This window comes from Desmodus rotundus, chromosome 7 (assembly GCF_022682495.2).
Source record: "Desmodus rotundus isolate HL8 chromosome 7, HLdesRot8A.1, whole genome shotgun sequence".
Lineage (NCBI taxonomy): Eukaryota > Metazoa > Chordata > Mammalia > Chiroptera > Phyllostomidae > Desmodus > Desmodus rotundus.
Window position 1 is genome coordinate 14,958,360 of NC_071393.1, and position 18,648 is coordinate 14,977,007.

Here is an 18,648-nt window from a genome sequence, read left to right on the forward strand (position 1 = left end):
CCCGGTCCTGGTAACTAGTCATCTGGGTTGCTTGGCAACCTAGGCAACAGAAGGTGCTAGGTAACCACTGTCAAGCAACTATGTAATTCACCAGAGGGTGGTGGGACCTTAGCTTGGCTCCAGGCAGGGCCGGGTAAAGCCATGACCCCATCCCTAGATGCTGACTCAGTCCTTACACATTTTTCTAAAACAGCCTTTCCTGGCCCAGACCCCATCCACTAGGTCTTCCACCCCATCCCTCCCAACCAGACCGATGTCCTGCTGCCTGCTCAGAACGGGCAGAATAAAGCCCCATGTTCTTGCCTGACACCACCTTGTGGGCTGTCACCTGTGCTCTTGTATCAACGCTGCTCCCCCCAGTCACAGATTCAGGGACAGGGCCATGGAAAACGCCAAATCCAAGGTTTTTATTACCAGTCAGAAGGTGCTCACCACGAACAGTGTTGAGAAGAGGTACAGTGCACAGCTCTGCTGCAGGCCTGGTGGGCTGCCTGCCGCCCTGACTCTGGAGTGGGCACCCTAAGGCATTTCACAAGGTGGTGTTTTCATGTTTTTTCCTTATAAAAACAAAACCAGTCCTGGAGTAGAAAGAAAAACCCTGTGGTGGATTCTCAGGACAAAGCTGAAGTGGGAAGGGTTGGAGTGGGGGGTACTAAGGGTTGGGACAGTGGCCACAGTGGCCCAGTCCCCCCACTGTTGGCAGACGCCACTGGAAGGGGATCCAAGGAGAGGGCACAGCTGACAGGAGGGCCAAACTCAGACAGGGTGAAGCCCTGTCTTCATCATTTTTTCTTTTCCACATACCATAGAAATTTAAGCAAAATAGCTATTTTATATATATTTATATATTATATATATAAATCAGGCAAATAAAGGGTTCGGGGTGCTGAGATGGGGCACCCCAGAGGTGCCTGAAGCCAAGGCCAGATGCTAGGTCTCTGGTGCCCAGGGCAACACCCAGGCTGAGCTGAGGGTTTGTTCTTATTGCTGATTTGGGGCCTGGTTCTGGGGTGAGGAGCACCTGCAGGCCCTGCCCCCAGCCTTTCCTGGCCTCTTTGGGGCTGGGGAGCAGCCCCTGGACGGCCGCGACTAGGCTGCCCTCAAATCATGGGGGCCCTCAGTGTCCTACTCCCCCACGGTGGCTGCAGCTCCAGAGACAGCCTGTGCTCTCCTGGGCCCAGCGGCCCCTCCCTGTCCCTTCTCTGTGGGGTCCTGGGCTCCTGGGGGGCAGTCTTGCTATGTTGAGCTACAAAATGCTCTGGACTCAAAGGGACTTTCTGGCTTCCTGATGTCTTAAAAAGAAGGGGCTCCTGCCAGGACACTTTTGTGGCAAGAAAGCACACTTAGAAAGTTGTCTACTAAGTGCTGTACTAAAAATATTTACTAAACATCTTGGCTGGAAAGAAGTGGAGATCGGTTTTCTAAAAAAGTTGAAAGCGGCTCCCTAGGAGGGGTCAGTTCCTCCTTGGGTGGGGCTGGTGACGGGGCAGTCCAGAGCCCGGGCCAGCTGCCTGAGTTGTGGGAACTGGGAGCTGGGGCCGATGGGGCCCAAGTCCATAATGAAGGGGCACAGGTGACCAGGGGCACTCAGGGGCTGGAGAGAACCGAGCCAGCACGTCCTCCTTCCAAGGTGGGAGCCCCCAAAAAGTGTTTTAAAATAAAAAAGGAAAGGAAAAAGGTGGGGTGGGAGGGCCGTTAAGTACTAAACTGAGTGCGTTCAGTAAAAGGGGGCCAGGCTGTGCAGGGCCTGTATTTGCAGGAGCGGGTGGTGCTCAGAAGATGTTGGGGCACATGTGCCAGTCCTGCTTCTCCTTGGCCTCCCAGTAGCCGCCCTTGTACACGCAGGCCGTCTCCCCAGTCAGCGGGTCCAGCCTCTTCTCGAACCACAGCGGCGTGTACCCGTCGGCCTCCTTCTCTGCTGGGCAGGCACAGTGGGCGGTGGGCAGGGGGCCCCTCCCGGGCCCCCAGGCACCCCTTCCCGCCCCCTGGAATACCCCCTCCATCCCCTGGCCTCACCATCCTCCGCGCCGCAACCCCGCGAGCAGGCCTCCAGCCTCCGGCGCCGCGACTGGCGCTGCTTCTCCTCCAGCCGCTGCTTCTCCGTGTTGGCCTCGTCCCATCGCCCCTTCTCCATCAGCCGCTGGTCCGGCCGCAGGCGGCTGTCGGTGGGCGCCACGCCCTCCTCATGCTCGTTGAGGGTCAGGGCCAGCTCGGAGAAGTAGTACATGTTCTCCGCGTTCTCCCTGTGTGGTGCACGGCGTGAGCACACCGCCCCCCTCCACGGCCCTCCCCACTGCGCCTTCCAGCGTGCGCACCCGAGAAGCCCTCAAAGCCCAGCCTCTCCCTTCTGCTGCTCTCTCCTCCCCGCGCCTCCATCTGCATCTGTTTCGTTACATTATGCTTCTCTGGGAACTCTCCCATTTTGTTCACTTTTTCAGATTCATTAGTGTAAAGTTGTTTCACAATATTCTCATTATTATTGCTGTGATGTTGGTTTTTTGTGCCTTCTCTTCTCAACGCAAGTCAGTTTTGTCCATTTTCTTCATTGGTGGAAGGTGAAATTTTCTTGGCCCTGTTTTAGGTTTTTCCTTATTGATTTTGCTTTTATAGTCTTCCTTCTGCTTTGTTGAAGTTTATTTTGCTGTTCTTTTTCTAACCTCTTTGGATGGATGTTTAGCTCATTTCTAATAAGGGAAAGAATCGTTAAGACTGTATTTCACACCGTTTTTGGTGTGTATACTCTCAGCATGCAGTTGTAGGTATTTCCTAATTTCCATATCTATTTGACCTGTGGAATTGTCTGGAAGTATACTTCTTAAACTTAGAAGGGTTTTTCTCGTCATTTTCATTTCCAGCATAATTGCCTTTACGGTGCAGGATTTGGTCGGTTTTTGCAAATGTCCCACGTGTAACGGGGGCGGTTGTGTTTTACAGGGTCGTTTGGTGCAGTGGTGCGCAATGTCCAGTGGGCTCTATGGTTCACACTTAGCCTCCTGACTTTTTTTTAGCAATTTAGGTATGTTTATTTATTTAATCTCCCCAAAGTCCTACTGTATTTATTACTATTTTATAGTTTTTACATTGTTATTCTATTACAGTTGTTTCAAATTTCCCCCCTTTGTCCTCTCTGCCCACCTCCCCACTCCCCCAGTCAATCCCCACACCAGTGTCCATGCCCATGGGTCATTCATACATGTCCTTTGACTAGACCCTTCCCCTTCTTTCCACCAGTATCCCCTCCCCTCTGGTCGCTGTCAGTCTGTTCCACTGTTTCCATCTTCCTGACTTTTTAAAATTTTGCTTCTTCTATCCATTTGTGAGAGGTTATGTTAAAATTGCCTACTTTGATTGCAAATGAGTCTATTTCTCTATAGTTCTACCAGCTTTTGCTGTATGTATTTTGAGGCTGTGTTACTAGGTACAGGGTACATGAAAATTTTAAACTTATTTTCATGGTGCATCGAGCCTTTATCATTATGTCCTTCTTATCTCGTCTTTTTGTTGTAAAGTCTATTTTTCAATATTAATATGGCCAAGTGGGTTTTTTGGTATTTCTATGGATGTACCTTTTTCCATCCTTTTATTCCAATCTTTATTTTTTAAGACGTATCTCTTGTAAACCACATATAGTTGGATTTTAAAAACTTGTCTAAAGTCTAAGACCTCTAATGGACTTAAATCGATCTAGTTCCTTTTTGTTCTCCTTTTTTTGACCTCTGGTGCACAGCTATGGATTAGTTGTAGTCCTGGGTACACGACACCCTCTCTTTATTGGTCCTTGCATGGCCTACTTCTGTTAATGCACACTCACCACCCTACACAAAAGGGGTAACCCTGCAAAACGTACATCTGACTGTGTGGAAAATTCGCCCATCCGTCCCCTTCTCAGGCCCTCAGCAAGTCTCCTGGGCTCGTCAGTCCCTTGCTTTCCTGTTAGTAAAATTTTACTGCATCTTTAAGTAGTCTTAAGTGTGTTTGTGTATTCACCTATATTTTTTACATATTTTTAGTTGTATAAAAAGAATATCAGAATGTATTTAACTTTCTAGGACTTTTTAACTTTTATCGATATACTGCTTAAATTTATATTGTTGCCAACGTGCTGTGGTTTATTTGTTTCGACTACTGTATGATATTCTCCCTGTGAATTCATCACAGTTGCTCATCCGATAAATGTACTTGTTTCCAGTTTTCTGCTGTGGAGTTGTCTCATGCATGTTCCTGCTGTACCTTTGCAGGAATTTCTCTGGAGTGCGTGCCCAGCAGTGGAATTGCTGCGCTATGGGGTCTGTGATGCTCTTCTTTCAGAGGTAAGGACGGCCTGCTTTCCAATGTGGTTGTACCAAGCACATTCCCGCCAGTGATGGGTAAGAGGTACTGTGGACCCACATCGTCTCCAGGGCTCGGCTCTGTCGGACTCGGTCAGTGTTCTGAATTAAATGAAGGGAAAACGGTATCTCGCTGTGGCTTTGATTTGCATTTCCTTGGCTGTGAGCGACGTTGATCATTTTCATGAGACGACCGGCCATACATGCTTTTCTCGTTGACGGCATTCTTGTCCATGACTCTTGCGCTTTTCTCAATTACTTATTGATTAGAAGTTCTTTATATATTTTGTTATTTTTAATTGTGGTAAAACACTTTTTGATACTAATCCTTTGTCAGGTGTAAGTATTGTGATTATCTTCTCCAACTTATATATTCTTTTCACTTTTTAAAGTCTTTTAAAAAAAAATTTATTTTTAGAGAGAGGAGGGAGAGAGAGAGGGAGAGAAACATTGAAGTGAATATATTATACCTTTTATTAGAAGGTCCTTGGTGGTCTCTGATAGGATAATTTGTGTTTTCTCTTGAATTGTACTGTTTAGCTGTTTTAGTGTGCAGAAATGCAGGTGACTTTTGTGTATTAATCTTATATCAAGGCAGCTAAGATACTTTTTTTCTGAGTCCGTGGAGATCTGTTATTGTGCTGAATTAATTTCTGGGTTTTCTGATACAAAACCATCCTTGCGTACTCAGGGTAAACTCAACATGATTTAAGAATGTTATCCTCTCTCCACACGGTTGGATTTTCTGATGTTTTGTTTTGGAATTCTGCTTATATATTCCTGAGTAAAATAGGGTAAAACTTTTATTTTCCTACTACTCTCTTAGCCTGGTTTGGTATAAGGATTACCCTGGCTTCAGTATAAGACAGCAGAATATTCTTTTTCTATGGTCTGGAAAATTTTGTGTAAAATTAGGGTAACATACAGGGTCCCGCACCAATAACCCCTTTTTATTACAAAATCTTTTATTACAAAATAATAAGGGTGTAATTCTGTAACATAAGAATATCACACTTAAGCATACCATATGACATTTTAAGTGAAATGTTCAAATTAAAACTAAATTATTACACCCATATTACCACCCTACCAACTACACTCAAGCAGACGTTACTTCTGCTGGATCCTATATTTCTTGAAAATTTGGTAGGATTCACCTATAAAATTATCTGGGGTTTGTGTTTTCCTTATGGGATTTTAAAAATATGTATTGATTTTAGAGAGAGAGACACTGATTTGTTGTCCCACCTATATTCATGCATTCTTTGGCTGATTCCTGTTTGTGCCCTGACGGGGGATCAAACGTGCAACCTTGGTGTAGGGGCTGATGCTCCAGCCAACTGACCTACCTGGCCAGGGCCCCTTGTGGGAATTTGAAAACTACTTCAGTTTCTTAAATTATTATAGGACTATTCATGCATTTTATTTCTTCTATACTCAGTTCTAATAAGTTATTTTTTAAAAGAATTTGTCCTCATCTGAATTTTATCTCTTTGTGCTTCATATGCCATATGGAACTTTTATTAATATTTCTATTTTTTCTCTTAACAGTCTTGCCAGTAGTTCCTGTCAGTTTTTTGTTTTTCAAAGAGTCAAAATTCAGCTTTTGAAACTACTTTTACTTTTTTTCTATTGTATTAATCTCTGCTTTTATTTTTAAAGTATATTTTCTTCTTTTCTTGGGTTTTTATGTTGAACTTTCTCTAATTCTTAGGGTAGAAACTCAGAAAAGAAACCCCCCCCCCTCAAAATTAACGAGCTTGTATACCTATTTAAGTCAATACATTTCTTTGAAAGTATTGCCTTTGTTACATCCAGCCAGTTTTGTTATCTTTTCATTCTTATCCAGGTATTTAAAATTTTCCATTCTAATTTATTTTCCACCCATGATTTATTTAGCAACTTAAAACTCTTTCCAAATATGTGGGGACTTTTTGTCATCTTTTTTTTTTTATTGTTCAAGTACAGTTTTCTGCCTTTCCTCCCCACCTCCCTCTCCTGATTCCACCCACCCTTTGGTTTTCTCCGTGCATCCTTTATAGTAGTTCCTACTTTTTGTCATCTTGTTCATAACTTCTACCTTAATGGCCTTACCATACATTGTGGTCTGTATGCCACCCTCTATAAATTTGTTGAAGGAAGCTTTCTTAGGGTTTAGCACACAATTCTTTTTTGCATACATTTCATGTATACTTGAGTAGAAAGTATGTTCTCTGATTGTTGCAAATGTAAGTTTGTGCATATCCTGTGTGGTTTCGATGTCCATCATTTTTGCTGGTGATTTTTCCCCCCATTGACCTATCAACATGTGAGAGCGGTGTATTGAAATCTCTTAAATCCACCACCACAGTGGGAGATTATCAGTGTCTCCCTTTACTACCGATATGTGCTTTGTATATTGCTGAGGCTGTTTCATTACCTGTTTACTATTTGAAACTATTTTATTGAAGAATTCAACTTTTCATCATGTAGCAACTCTTCCATCCCTAATAATGCTTTTGTCCTAAAATCTATTTTACCTTTTCCTGGCTGGTGTGGCTCAGTGGATCCAGTGCTGGCCTGTGAACCGAAGGGTTGCCTGTTCAATTCCCACTTGGGGCACATGCTTGGGTTGTGGGCCAGGTCCCCAGTAGGGAGCGTCTGAGAGGCAACCACACATTGATGGTTTCTCTTTCTCCTTCCCTTCCCCTCTCTCTAAAAATAAATAAAATCTTTAAAAAGTAAACAGTATCTTTAAAAACATAATCTACTTTACCTGATATTAATACAGTTGTTATATAAGTTTTTGGTATATATTCTCAGATATATTTATCTTTTACTTTCAACCTTTGCATCTTCATATTTTGGATATCTCTCAGAAGGTACATGTATCTGGACTTCAATAAAATCCCATCAGTCAGTTTTTGCTTTTTAACTGGTGAGTTTCATCTATTTATTATTCTTGGATCTGCTTCTGCTGTGTTAATTTACAGTTTTTATTTGTTATACTTTTTAAAATTTGAGAGTGTGTTTATTAAAGCTGGGGAAAGTGAAACAAGGAAAGCTTAGGAAAGAAGAAGAAACAGGAGTGAGCCGAGGTGGGGCTGCTGTCAGCTCCCTGGGGAGTCGGAGAAGAGGGGCCTTGGAGACTGGCCCAGGGGGTCAGCCTGGGATGAGCTGCCACTGCCCATTGCTCCCCTGGTGGCAAGGGCCCTTCTCTTTCTCTCTCTCCCCTCTGGTAAGAACTTAGCACTCCTTCACATCCCATGGTGCTCTTCGCTAGCTCCCCAGATCCCATCATGTCAATATCTGCTTTCAGTTCTGGATTATACTGGAATATTTCTTCTTTTTCTTTTGTATATTGCAGCACCTTCTGGTGTTTTCTCCCCCTGTTAAAGTACTGTGTTGGACATCTTTTTCATGGTGGATCTTAGGGTGTCAAACCTGCGGAGGCTGTTCCCTGCTGACCTCATTTTATTGTGCCTATTATGTGAGTGATAGCTTAGCTGGATAGAAAATTTTACCTTCTAATTACTTTTCTTCATTACTTTGAAAATATTACTCCAACTCTGGCTGTTGAAAAATCTGATGTTAATCTGATTCTTCATCCTTGACATCTTTCACTCCTCTCTGGAAGCTATCAGAATTTTCTCCTTGGTATTCTTAACTTTCACTACAGCGTGGTCTAGGCAAAAGTCTTCTCTGTCTCTTGTCCCTGGAACTCTACAGGCCCTTTCAACCCGGGGTCTCTCATTTCTTTATTTGGAAATCCCCATTATTTAACTATCGCTCCTCTTCATTTTTATTCATTTCCTTGTCTACTGAGACTCCAGTTAGAACATATTACTTTAGTGAGGGCTCTATGAACCACAACATGCAGACTTCATACCGTCAAAAGGTAACGCGTGTCTTGACCCTCCTCTTGGGTAGCGTGAGGGTCTTCAAGAAGTTTCCTTCCATTTATCCCTCTCTACTTAGATGATCGCAGTTACGGTTTGCGTTTAGGTTTTAAACTCCATGTTGTTATTTGGGTTTATTCAGTGTTCACTTAGATTCACGTAAGTTTCTGGTCTTCATTCATTCATACATCTTAGATTTTCCACCGGGTATCAGTTCCCTTCTGCTGCAGACATATCCTTTAGTGCAGGCCTGCCAGTGGCAGAATGAGTTTTTATTTGTTGGAAAATGTCTATTTCAACTTCTAGCAGGGAGTCTTTACGTACATGGAAGATCTCACGTGACTGTCCTCAAGCTCCCATTGTGGCCACCGGGTGATAGCTGAGTCTGCTGTTGCTGAGTAGTAGTGTCTTTTCAAAATCTGGCTGCCGAGTATTTTCTTTAAGTCGTATTGACAGTTTCACTGTATATAAATTCATGTGTGGAAAGTTTTCTGCTGTTTTCCCTTCAGATAATGGTCTCTTCCCTTCCAGGCCAGATCCTGCTGTCAAACTGGACATCTGCAGGGACACCCCGGGGACCCAGTGGAGGCTGTGCATTGTCACAGGCTCCAGGGCTGCCGATGGCGCTGCTTCAGGGACTCGCTCTGGGTCACCAGGTGGTAGGTAAGCCTTCTCACTCCAGCGTCTTCTCTTTTCCAGGTTTGTCTCCTGGGTTTGATGATTTCTTCTGACCTATGTTCAGTTGATGGAGTCCATTAAACCTTCTTGTGTAGTTCTCAGTTTCAGTTACTTTTCTTTTGTAGAACTTCTGCTTTGGCGCCGATGCTATCTTTATAGTTTTCTGTTTCTTGGTTTTCATTCCTTGGACTGTGGGGACTCTGTCCCATGAACTGTTTGCAGCCTCTGCACAGGACGTGCTACCGTCGGGGAATGTTACTGATTTACAGTTGGGTGTCTGGCTCCCGTGCCAGGATGTCAGCCACACACGTGGACTGGACCCCTTGCTTCCTGTCTGGCCAGGCAGACTCCTCTGCCCCTTGCCTGCTCCTCACCCAGCCCCACTGCCCTCAGAGGTCCCTTGCAGCCCCACTCACGGCAGCGGGTACTTCTTCCACAGCAGCTTGGCTGGCAGTGTCTGGTACACTGTCTTCTGCTTCCCGTCCAAGCTGGGGCTGCTGGGGCCGCTTTGCACGATCTTGGCGCATTCCATCTGCTCATCCCATGAGCCCGACAGCACGTACTGGGCCTTTCCCTGGCCATCGCTCACCACGCCTGTCACCTGTGGACATTGGCAGGATGAGCATAGGCACAGGCCTGCTCTGGGCCAGCCCCCAAGGCCCTGAGAGGTGGCCTTGCTTACCTTCCGGGCCACATCTTTAGAGAAGTAGCTGTAGGGTAGGAACTTCAGCTGGCACCGGTCCTTGGTCTTATGGTTCACAATCTCAATGTCCCCTGTCTGGTGAGGGAGGGTAGTTAGTGGTCAGTGGCCTATGGCCAGGCTCCACCCCCCTGCCCTAGGGCACCCTGTGACCTGGTCAATCCAGAGCTTGCCCACAATGATGTTATGCACAGTCGAGGTGCTTTTCCTCCACACGTAGTGATTCCCACTGGCCTGGAATTCTAAGTGGATGGCACCTGGAAGGGAGAAACGCAGTCAGATGTCATGGCCAGTGCTGCCAGCCTGCTCACCCGCAGTTCCAGGGTCCTGAGAACTGGAAGCAGTATTCATGCAGACTGGGGAAGGGGGCACAGGCCAGGGAGACACCCAGGAAGCCTGGGGGGAGGGAGCAGGGAAACTAATGTCACCCCTGGAGGCCCCAAGCTGGCTTCTGGTTTGGCAAAACCCTCCCCCTTGTCCAGAAAGGTGCTCTGCCCTGGGAGAGCCCAGGGCCCAGCTCACCCAGCGGCATGATGGAGAGGTATTTCCCCCGGAACTTGCTGGAGATGGTGATCTCCTGCCAGAGGCTCCAGCCGTTCTTGGAGAACACGTAGTGTGCGGCTGACGGAGGGTGGTGGCTCACCTGAGACCAGACCCACGGGACGTGAGTGTCTGCTGCACCCGGGCCCAGGCCTGCCCCCAACCAGCCGGGCACAGCAGGCCTGGCTGCTCCTTGGGGGATCACAGAGCCATGGAAGGCCCCCAGGAAGGACAGTGCTCCCAGGGGAGGAGCAAGGGCATGGCAGTGGGGGCAGCCGTCCTGTGCACGCTGTGGTCGTGAGACTTGGGCTGTGAAGTGGGGGTGAGGACAGAGCCTGTGCCTCCCGAACGTCATGTTACCTGTGACAGGCTGTGCTGAGGGCTGATAAAGTGAGGGTGCTCCTCTCCACACCCCCACAGAGGGGTACGCCTATGTTACTGTTACACTGAAGAGGCCGAGGAAGCCATTTTAACTGAGGGGCAGAGTTGGGCCCTGCCTCCTGTCCAGCCTGGCCCCAGGGAGGGTGGTCCAGGTGGGTGACCTGCTCCAGGCCTAGCTGGTGGTGCCGCGAGTTCTGCTCACCCACGCCACGGCCCCCAACACCTCCACCCCTTCCTCTCACAGCACTGGGCTCCACTAATTGCTGTCTCCTTGCCAGGACACCCTCCCTCAGCCTTCCCTGTCTGTCCTTCCTCATTTCTGTGTGGCTCCTTTGGTCACAGGGTCCTAGGGTGCAGCCTCTTCCCCAGGCCCCCTCATTCCCACCCCATGGCATCAGCCAGCACTGAGCCGCGCCCTACAGTGCCCAGGGACACCTCCACTCAAACAGCTCTCAGACCGCCCGGGGCTCCTGGTGCCCCCGCCTGTACCTCTCATCTCCGTAAGGGGCACCGCCACTTCCCTCCTACATCTCAGAAGCACAGGCCAAACCCGTCACCCATTCCTGTGCACTGGGTGAGTGTCCCTGAGCCTGCCCATTGCCTATGGCCCAAAGCCCCCCATGCCTGCTAGCAGACTCAGGGATGTGACCCCAGGGGCTGGCGCTGGGGCTCCCTGTCATCAGTTCCATCATCAGGCAGGCAGTCTGGTCTTTCTAGCTGCTTACCCCATATGGGTTGGAGTCGGCCCTGCCCCCCTTCTCATGCACCTGATTTCATCCCGAGCAAATCCTAGCTGTTCTTTCTTCAGAATGCACCCAGAATCCACCCCTTCTGTACCCGTGTCCCCAGGCCACACTCTTATGCTCTGTGCTGTCTCACCCTGGCAGCCGGGGGTCCCCATAAAACAAGATGTCATGCCTCCTCCAGCTACTAGTCTCCTGGCTGCCTGCCCATCTTCCTCTCTGCCATCCCTGTGTGTCAGAAAAACCCATTCCGTGACCAGCCCCTTGCAAAAATAGCCAAAACCATCCAACATACATAGCACCTGTCCCCACCCCCTGCCCCATGAGAACAATCACTTCCCAGCTGGCTGCACCCTCAACACCTGAGTAGCCCTTGGCATAGCATGGGCACCTGATCAACTCTGCCGAACAAAGTAATGCATTCACTCACTAGTTCAGGCTAGAACCTGGGCTTATCCTTGCCACCTCCTCCTCTCTGTCGACATCCAGAGCATCAGCAGGTCTCTAGGCTCCACCTTATAGACGTGCCTGGGCTCTGCCCTCCCAGGTCCGGCCAGAGCCGCCTCCTGCAGGTCCACATAGCAGCAGCGCCTGCCTTGCGGCTCACCGCCAGACTGAACCATCTACTTTCCGAGCTCAAACCTGGGGCCCAGAGCCATGCTTGGCGGCATCCCGACCTGGAAGCTCTGTCCCAGGTGCCTTCCCGCACACCTGTGTGGGTCCTCTCAGCACCCACAGAATTGCCCCTCTCCACACAAGGACGCCACGGGCCAGTTTGAGATGTCACTGCCGAGGCTCCCAGCTTGTGGGCCTGGTTTTGGCCCTGTCCCATGGGTAGACTGTGTCTCTGCCAGGAAGGCATGGGGAGGGGAGGTGAGCTGACCCCCGTGCTCCTCACACTCCAGGCCACTATGTCACTGACCAGGGCCCCCAGGTGCAGGCTCTTCCCTGCCAGCTCAGGGGTGACCCCATGCCCTAACTCAGTTGGACTCCCCAGCAGTGCCCCACAAATGTCCCCTGACCACTGCTCCTCGGTACCCAGCCATGAGAGGAGCCCTCCACACACTGTCCTCACCAAGCTCTCCTCCTACGGTGGCCCTCACCTTGTCTAGCAGGCCTGCTGGGACAGCGTGTCCCTGGGCCTGCCCCTGCTGCCAGAGGCCCAGCTGCCTCAGCTTGACAGCCCCTTGGGCATGGGCACGTCAGGGTCAGAGGCTGTGTCTTGCTGGTCTCATTCTGACCCCCAGGCCTGGCAGGAGCAGCTTGGCCAGGGTGTGAACAGCCTCACCTGCTCGCAGAGGGAGCGCAGGCCCATGTCATCGAGGCGGTCCAGCTCGAAGGTCTCCCCCAGCATGGGGTTGAAAGGCTTGGCGATGCGGTGCACGGTGGTGGAGTAGGAGGACACAGAGAAGGCGGCCACCAGGCACATCTGCTCCACCGAGCTGCTGCAGTGCACGGCCTTGTCCAGCAGGTGGTGGTACTCCAAGTCCTCCGTCAGCCGCTGGAGCATGGACAGGGGCTCGTTGAAGTTGACCTGCAGGCAGGCGGGGGTGAGGCCAGAGTGTCCAGCTGAGACAGCTGCTCCCAGCTCAGACCTGGTGTTAGCATAGCACCCTTGCCCTTGTCCGACGTTCAGGGACATTGCTGCTCAGATGATGCTTTCAGGGAGGTTTCTCTGACAAGCCCTCCTGCCTGTGTTCTCCACAGACCTCACGGCTTCCTGGCCTGCTGTGCCTTGCACGCTTGCCATACATTTGCTCAGTCTCCCACACTACGGCATAAACGCCAGGAAGGCCAGCGCTTCCGACCGGTCCTGACAGGGATCAGTGAACGAGTGAACAGTGGACAGAGTGGGCCTTCCTCATATTCTGAACTATTAGCAAGTTTTCTGTTCGGAGCCCCTGGGGAGCGGCCCCCATCTCAGCCTCAGCAGGGCAGAGCCACCTGTCCCCTGTGGTGCTAGTCTGTGACCCTGGGCTTCCCTGACACTCGGACGTGGGTGCCGTTATTCCCCCCGGTTTGCAGATAGGGACACCGAGGCTAGATCCATGTGAAGGGACTTGTCCTGGTTCACACAGTGAAACCAAGGCTGGCCTGGAGCCCCTAGGCTCCTCCCTTGTGGAGAGGCTGTTGTGGCCGGGCAGCAGGAGCATGCCAGCCCTGCCCTCTGCCCACTGTGTGACCTTGCTAGAGGGGGCACCAGGGACAGCTCCTGGCACAGGGGAGGGCCTGTCAATACACACAGCCCAATCCTGCCATTCCCCATCTACGAGGTCAGGACAACCAGGACATCGTGAGGCCCCATCAGGTGCAGCAGCGCTCTGGGCGTCCCCAAGTCTCTGACCAACAGAGCCCCTTCCAGGCCCCTTCCCTCAGCGCCCGAGACCTCTGCTCTTGGGGGGTTGTGGCAGTGCCCTTGAACATGAGTCAACAATTCGTCCGTTCCTCAGGTGTAAGAAAATGACCCACAGGAGGCCATTACTTCTTGTCCGCACACAAGAAAACAGCCCCCAGGGACCCAGTGTGGCCACCTGGCCCGACCCCTACCGGCATGGGGATCTTGGAGAGCTCCCGGCCAATGCAGTTCTTCATGATGCTCCAGAGATTAAGGCTGTAGTTGGGCTTGTCGGGGATGCGGGCACGCCTCTTGACTTTGGGGGGGCCCTGAGGCACAAGTGAGGCGCCGTCCAGCACCTGCCAGAGAAGCAGAGTGTGTACGTCAGCAGAGGCCGAGAGCATACCCTTGGCCCTCCCAGGGGAGTCTGAGGACCAGCTGCGGGTGGGCCCCGACGGCGGCCAGGGTGCTGGGCCCACCCCAGGGGCCCCAAGCTCCAAGTGCCCGTCCCCCGCCCAGTCACCCTCTTGGTCCCCCCCTCACTTACATTGTCTGCTGGGGTCCAGTCCACAGGGCCTGTGGTCCCACCCTCAGCTTTTCTGCAGGAGACACAAAAGGCAGGTTATTGACAAACCCAAGAATCCTCCCCAGGACGTGGCCACCTGCAGAGACCCTGCAGAGAGGTCCGAGGGGCTGAGGCTCCCTCTCCAAGGGGGTGTCTTTCAATTCATGACACCCATATGAGGCTGCAGGACCCTGGGTAGCGATTTGAAGGGGCTCCCACTCACTGAGGCCTCATGGCAGCAAATGCTTGGCAAACCCCTCACCTGAGGTCCCTGCACACAGCCTCCAGCTCGCCCAGGGCAGGACGAGGCCGGGGGCGGTCCCTCCTCGGGAAGACACTCCTGGAGTCTCGAGGCCCCTTTGTCACAGACGCCTCACCGAGTTGTCTGCTCGTCTGACCGCCCCCCAGATGGGCTCCGGAAGGGCAGGCTCATGAAGACTGGGGTGGACGGTCAGCCAGAGCAGCAGGGGCACTGTGGCTGATGGCCTCAGGCTCTGAGGGAGCCCCACGGAGGCGTGACGTAGGCCAGCTGGGGTAAGGGACTGGCACCTGTCAGTCAGGGCCTCAGAATGGGTCCGACAACATGGCTTTCAGTGATCGTCAGTGTCCCAATTGTGCATTTAGAACCATTCTGGAAGAGCAGGCTTTTATGAAAAACAAAACAAATGCTGGGAACTGGAAAATAAAGAGAGACTTCCTGCATCTCATCTGTTCTGGGATGCCGACATGGTAGAGGGAGTGGCTGGGACCCTGAGCAGCTGGGTGAGATGGAGGGAGCCCCGGCCCTCCAGGCCCAGGCCCAGCCCCACCCCCACTCCAGGATGGACCTGAATCCGGCCAGCGCCCTGTTCTCCATCTCCATTTAAAATGAAACCCTGATACAAACCTGACTTGGGCATTTTTGCCCACGGAACAAAAGAACCAATCAAAGCAAAAACGCCATCTGGACCGAGACCTAAAACCCCATATGCAAAGAGGAACAGATGGAGCACAGGAAGACCAAGGCAGGGACGGCTGACCCAGGAGAGGGTCCCTCCATGGCAGCGGGCCCCGGGAGAGCCCACCTGTCCTCCTTGGCCTCTGTGATCACGGTAATGAAGGATGTGGAGTCTTCCATGGCGTCGAAGTACTCGGTATCCTCATCTTCCTCACTGTCCTCTCCTTTGGGAGTCAGGAAGCTTCCTAGGGACACAGGCAGAGCTGCTGCCTCAGTTGGCAATTTCACAAAGGCTGTCTCACCCGCCCGGGGAAGCCCACAGCCTGAAGGGCCCCTCCCTGCTTGGTCACTGGGTCCTGGTAACCCGGCTGTGGCCGCCTCACTCGGCTTTCCGGGCTGTGCCTCCCTCTCAGCGCTCTGGGGCGGAGGCTCCTTACTTGCAGAAGCCTCCCTGATCTCTCGGTAATGCTGGTCAGTCTGCCCATGGCCCAGCCGCCCTTTCTGCCCTTCCCAGGGTTCCCATGACTTCCTAGCCTGAGGTGGTCACCTGGCAGCCCTGCCACAGAGGGGACAGTTGGGCTCACCTAACTTATCTTTTGAGAACAAGGAGACTTGCCATGTAGGGGCAGGCATGGGGAATACAGAGCCACGGAGAGGCCGGCCAGAGTCGGCCACGGCAAGACTGTGTGGGCCCAGCAGGGGGCGGTGTACTGGGGGCCTGGCAGGCAGAGCCAGCGGGCTGAGGGGGAGGCCGAGGGTGGAGTGGACAGAGCGCGCTAGTCAGATGGGCAGAGTCCCTCGGCCCTGGCCCTCTCACCCTCGCTGAAGCTCTGGGTGGGGTTGGCGGCCCGGCCAGGGACGCTGCTGCGGAAGGCCCGCTCGAGGCTGTTGTGCTGCTTGGCCAGCTGCTCAATCGTCTCCTCCAGGTGGATGCGCTGCTCTTGCTCATACTGCAGCGCACGCTGCCATTTCCGGCTGTGTGTCTCCGCTAGTTCCAAGAAGTCCCTGCAGGCCTGGGGAGGGAGGGAGCAGGGGCCTGTGAGCACAGGGCATGTCTGCTCCCCTCCTGTCTCCCCCACCCCACCTCCACAGGGCACTGATTGATCAAACAGTGTATGTGTGCAGCAGCTGAGCCTCCCCTCTGGACGGCAGAGCTCTGGACGTGAGTCCCCTCTCCCTCACCTGCTGCAAGTAAATGGAACTCAGCCTTGCGACGACCACATCTAGCTCTCGACTACGGCGGCGAACCCCTTGAGTGCGGTAACACCACAAGATGAATTAGGCTCTCTGCCTCCTACCCCCAACATTCTCGAGCTCTAAATATTTTAGAAACGACCATTTTCTCTTCCAAGGGAAAGTGCAGGTGGGCTGTATATACCAGGGCCACTGACAGCCCATCACGGACCTGGCCCTAAACCCTCTCCAGCCCTGTCTCCTAGGGCCCCACCCTCCCCGCACCGGTGAGTATTCCCCACCAGGCATACCATCTTCCTCCCCTTCTCTGGCTCATCCCAAACGCCCCTGCTTCCTCCGACGCAGCTACCATGGGTCAGGGCCGTCTGGGGCTTCCTCACAAGTACTGAGGCAGCCGTTTTCAGGGAGGCCAAAGGACTCAGCCAGAGCCACAAAGCGCTATGTGTAAGGACCCAGGCATAAGTCCCCCTGGTCCCTACCTGCAAGTCTCCCAGAGCAAGGGACCAGCATTGTCACTATTTTGTAAAGCTGGCATCTTTATGGCCATCTGGGTGTCCCTTGAGGGCACAGGCGGTGTGGCATCCTGTGGCCGTGCCGGACAGGAGCTGGGCTCCCAAAGAGGCTCACTAGCAAGGGTGTCATGGATTAACCTCATTCAAACCACCAGACCCAGCCCTACCATGGCCATGCCTGCCTCCCAGCCCCTGGTCCCGCTGCTGGGGACATTGCCCACATAGCCAGGGCCACTGGCTGTAAGCTGGCTGTGTCACCTCCTCCTTGCTGCCACTGCAGGACAGGCTGCTGTAGAGCAACAAGGAGACAAGAAGAGAAATCTCTGGGCCAGCTGTGGCTTCCTTCTGGCCACATGTGGCTGGACCGTGTACACAGTGATCAGACTGTTGCAGTCGCCTGAAGAGGGGGCAGGGCTGAGGCTGCTGTGCCACAGTATCTAGGGGCTCGTGTGGCTGGACCCGAGTCTTTGCCACTGCCACCGTTGTGGGAGGCGGGGAGGCCGTCTGTAGCAGATGAGCTGCCCCTGTCACCCTGTGGGCTGGGGAGAGCCCAACCGTCCCCCCCACTCCAATGCACCTACCTGGTATCCACCCCCAACTCCCAGGGTTTCCTCTGGCACTGCCACCCTGCTCCATGCCCCATCCTGGCCACACAGCCCAGAGGGGCAGGTGCCGGCCTGGCCCTGCCACCTGCTGGGGAATGCTGAGTCAGTCGGTGCACTACAGTTTGCTCACTAAGCTGGATTAGGCCTGGGGCCCAGCAGGGGCCTGGTTGGGGGTGGCTCCCAGGGAGGGCCTGGCTGCTGCAGGCTCTAAACCCAGGGTCACATTTCCCCTGAGGCTCTGCCACAACCCTCAGAGCTCCTGCCTAGGCCTGAGCAGGAGCCGCGCCAGGGCCACCCGGAGCCTCCTACCCCCACTACACTTGCTCCTAAATCACGCAAGGGGCAGAGAGCAGGCAGAATAAGGAGCCCAGCATCTGGGCCCCTCATGGGCACCGCCTCAGTGTCCGCCCTGGGCAAGCCCATGACCCCCTGGGTCTTGCTGTCCTCAAGGGACAGAGGGCTGAACCCCAGGACTCCTAAGAAATCCCTGATTCTGTGGCCCATCAGGGTGACTATCCCCAGGATGGGAACAGGGTTCCAGGCTCCTGGCCCTGTCCCTTCCTCCCACCCCCAAGGCTCTGGAGAGGCTCCTTGAGACGAAGAGGTGTGGGCCCTGCAGGTGGAGCGGTTCTCCCTCTGTGGGGAGGGGAGGGAGCCTACTAAGTCACTCAAAGGAGAGAGAGAACCAAAAAACCAGGGCAGAAAGGCAGCTCCCACATGGGGTGGGCCCTGCCTGCCCCCCGGGGACCCCCTTCCCAGAGCCCGGCCTGGTAAGAGGGGCTGTGAGGCTGCCCTCACCCAGAGGAAACTGGGTTGGGGCCAAGCTGTGTGAGCTCCAAGGGAAGCTGCTGCTGGTCACCCTAATGGCCCTCCCCATGGGACAGGCGCAGAGCCTCTCTGAGCAGGAAGCCTTTGCCCAGCTGTGTCCAGGAGGACAAACGCTAATCGCTTTTGCAGTTCCTAATCCTAATCCTGACAATGACCTCGCTGCTCCCCAAATGTGGGCAGGCAAGCAGGGTGTGGGGTCAGCCAGCCTGGGTCCCCTGCTGGTCCTGTGTGTGTTCCAGAGAAGCCTCTCAAGCCCTCGGGAAGGTCCGCAGAGCCAGGACCCCACTGGGGCCTGCCCCGCAGTGGCTGCTTGGAAACCGTCAGGCACTCTCCTGCTCCATCACTGCCCTCCTAGGCAGGGGCATGAAAAGGGAGCTAGAGAGTGGCTGGACATTGGGGTGGGCGGCCCTGGGACTCACAGAGG

The 18,648-nt window shown here is 52.8% G+C and overlaps 1 protein-coding gene across 4 annotated transcripts in view; it reads right to left on the bottom strand.

Moving 5' to 3' along the window:
• Positions 1 to 381: 381 nt before the first annotated feature.
• Positions 382 to 18,648, bottom strand: part of OSBP2 (oxysterol binding protein 2) — a 117,167-nt gene continuing 98,900 nt past the window's right edge. For 2 of the 4 annotated variants that reach the window (XM_045200516.2, XM_045200519.2), the window contains 11 exons: positions 15,903 to 16,098; positions 15,213 to 15,330; positions 14,131 to 14,182; positions 13,796 to 13,942; positions 12,537 to 12,782; positions 10,107 to 10,227; positions 9,738 to 9,841; positions 9,567 to 9,662; positions 9,301 to 9,485; positions 2,017 to 2,243; positions 382 to 1,918 (listed from right to left, as the gene is read on the bottom strand). In XM_045200516.2, the coding sequence (XP_045056451.2) occupies positions 1,773 to 1,918; positions 2,017 to 2,243; positions 9,301 to 9,485; positions 9,567 to 9,662; positions 9,738 to 9,841; positions 10,107 to 10,227; positions 12,537 to 12,782; positions 13,796 to 13,942; positions 14,131 to 14,182; positions 15,213 to 15,330; positions 15,903 to 16,098 (1,638 nt within the window). In that variant the 3' untranslated portion in view covers positions 382 to 1,772. Of the gene's footprint in view, positions 1,919 to 2,016; positions 2,244 to 9,300; positions 9,486 to 9,566; positions 9,663 to 9,737; positions 9,842 to 10,106; positions 10,228 to 12,536; positions 12,783 to 13,795; positions 13,943 to 14,130; positions 14,183 to 15,212; positions 15,331 to 15,902; positions 16,099 to 17,372; positions 17,504 to 18,648 lie in introns of those variants that run through there. The other 2 variants (XM_024566940.3, XM_045200517.2) reach the window with 2 other exon arrangements.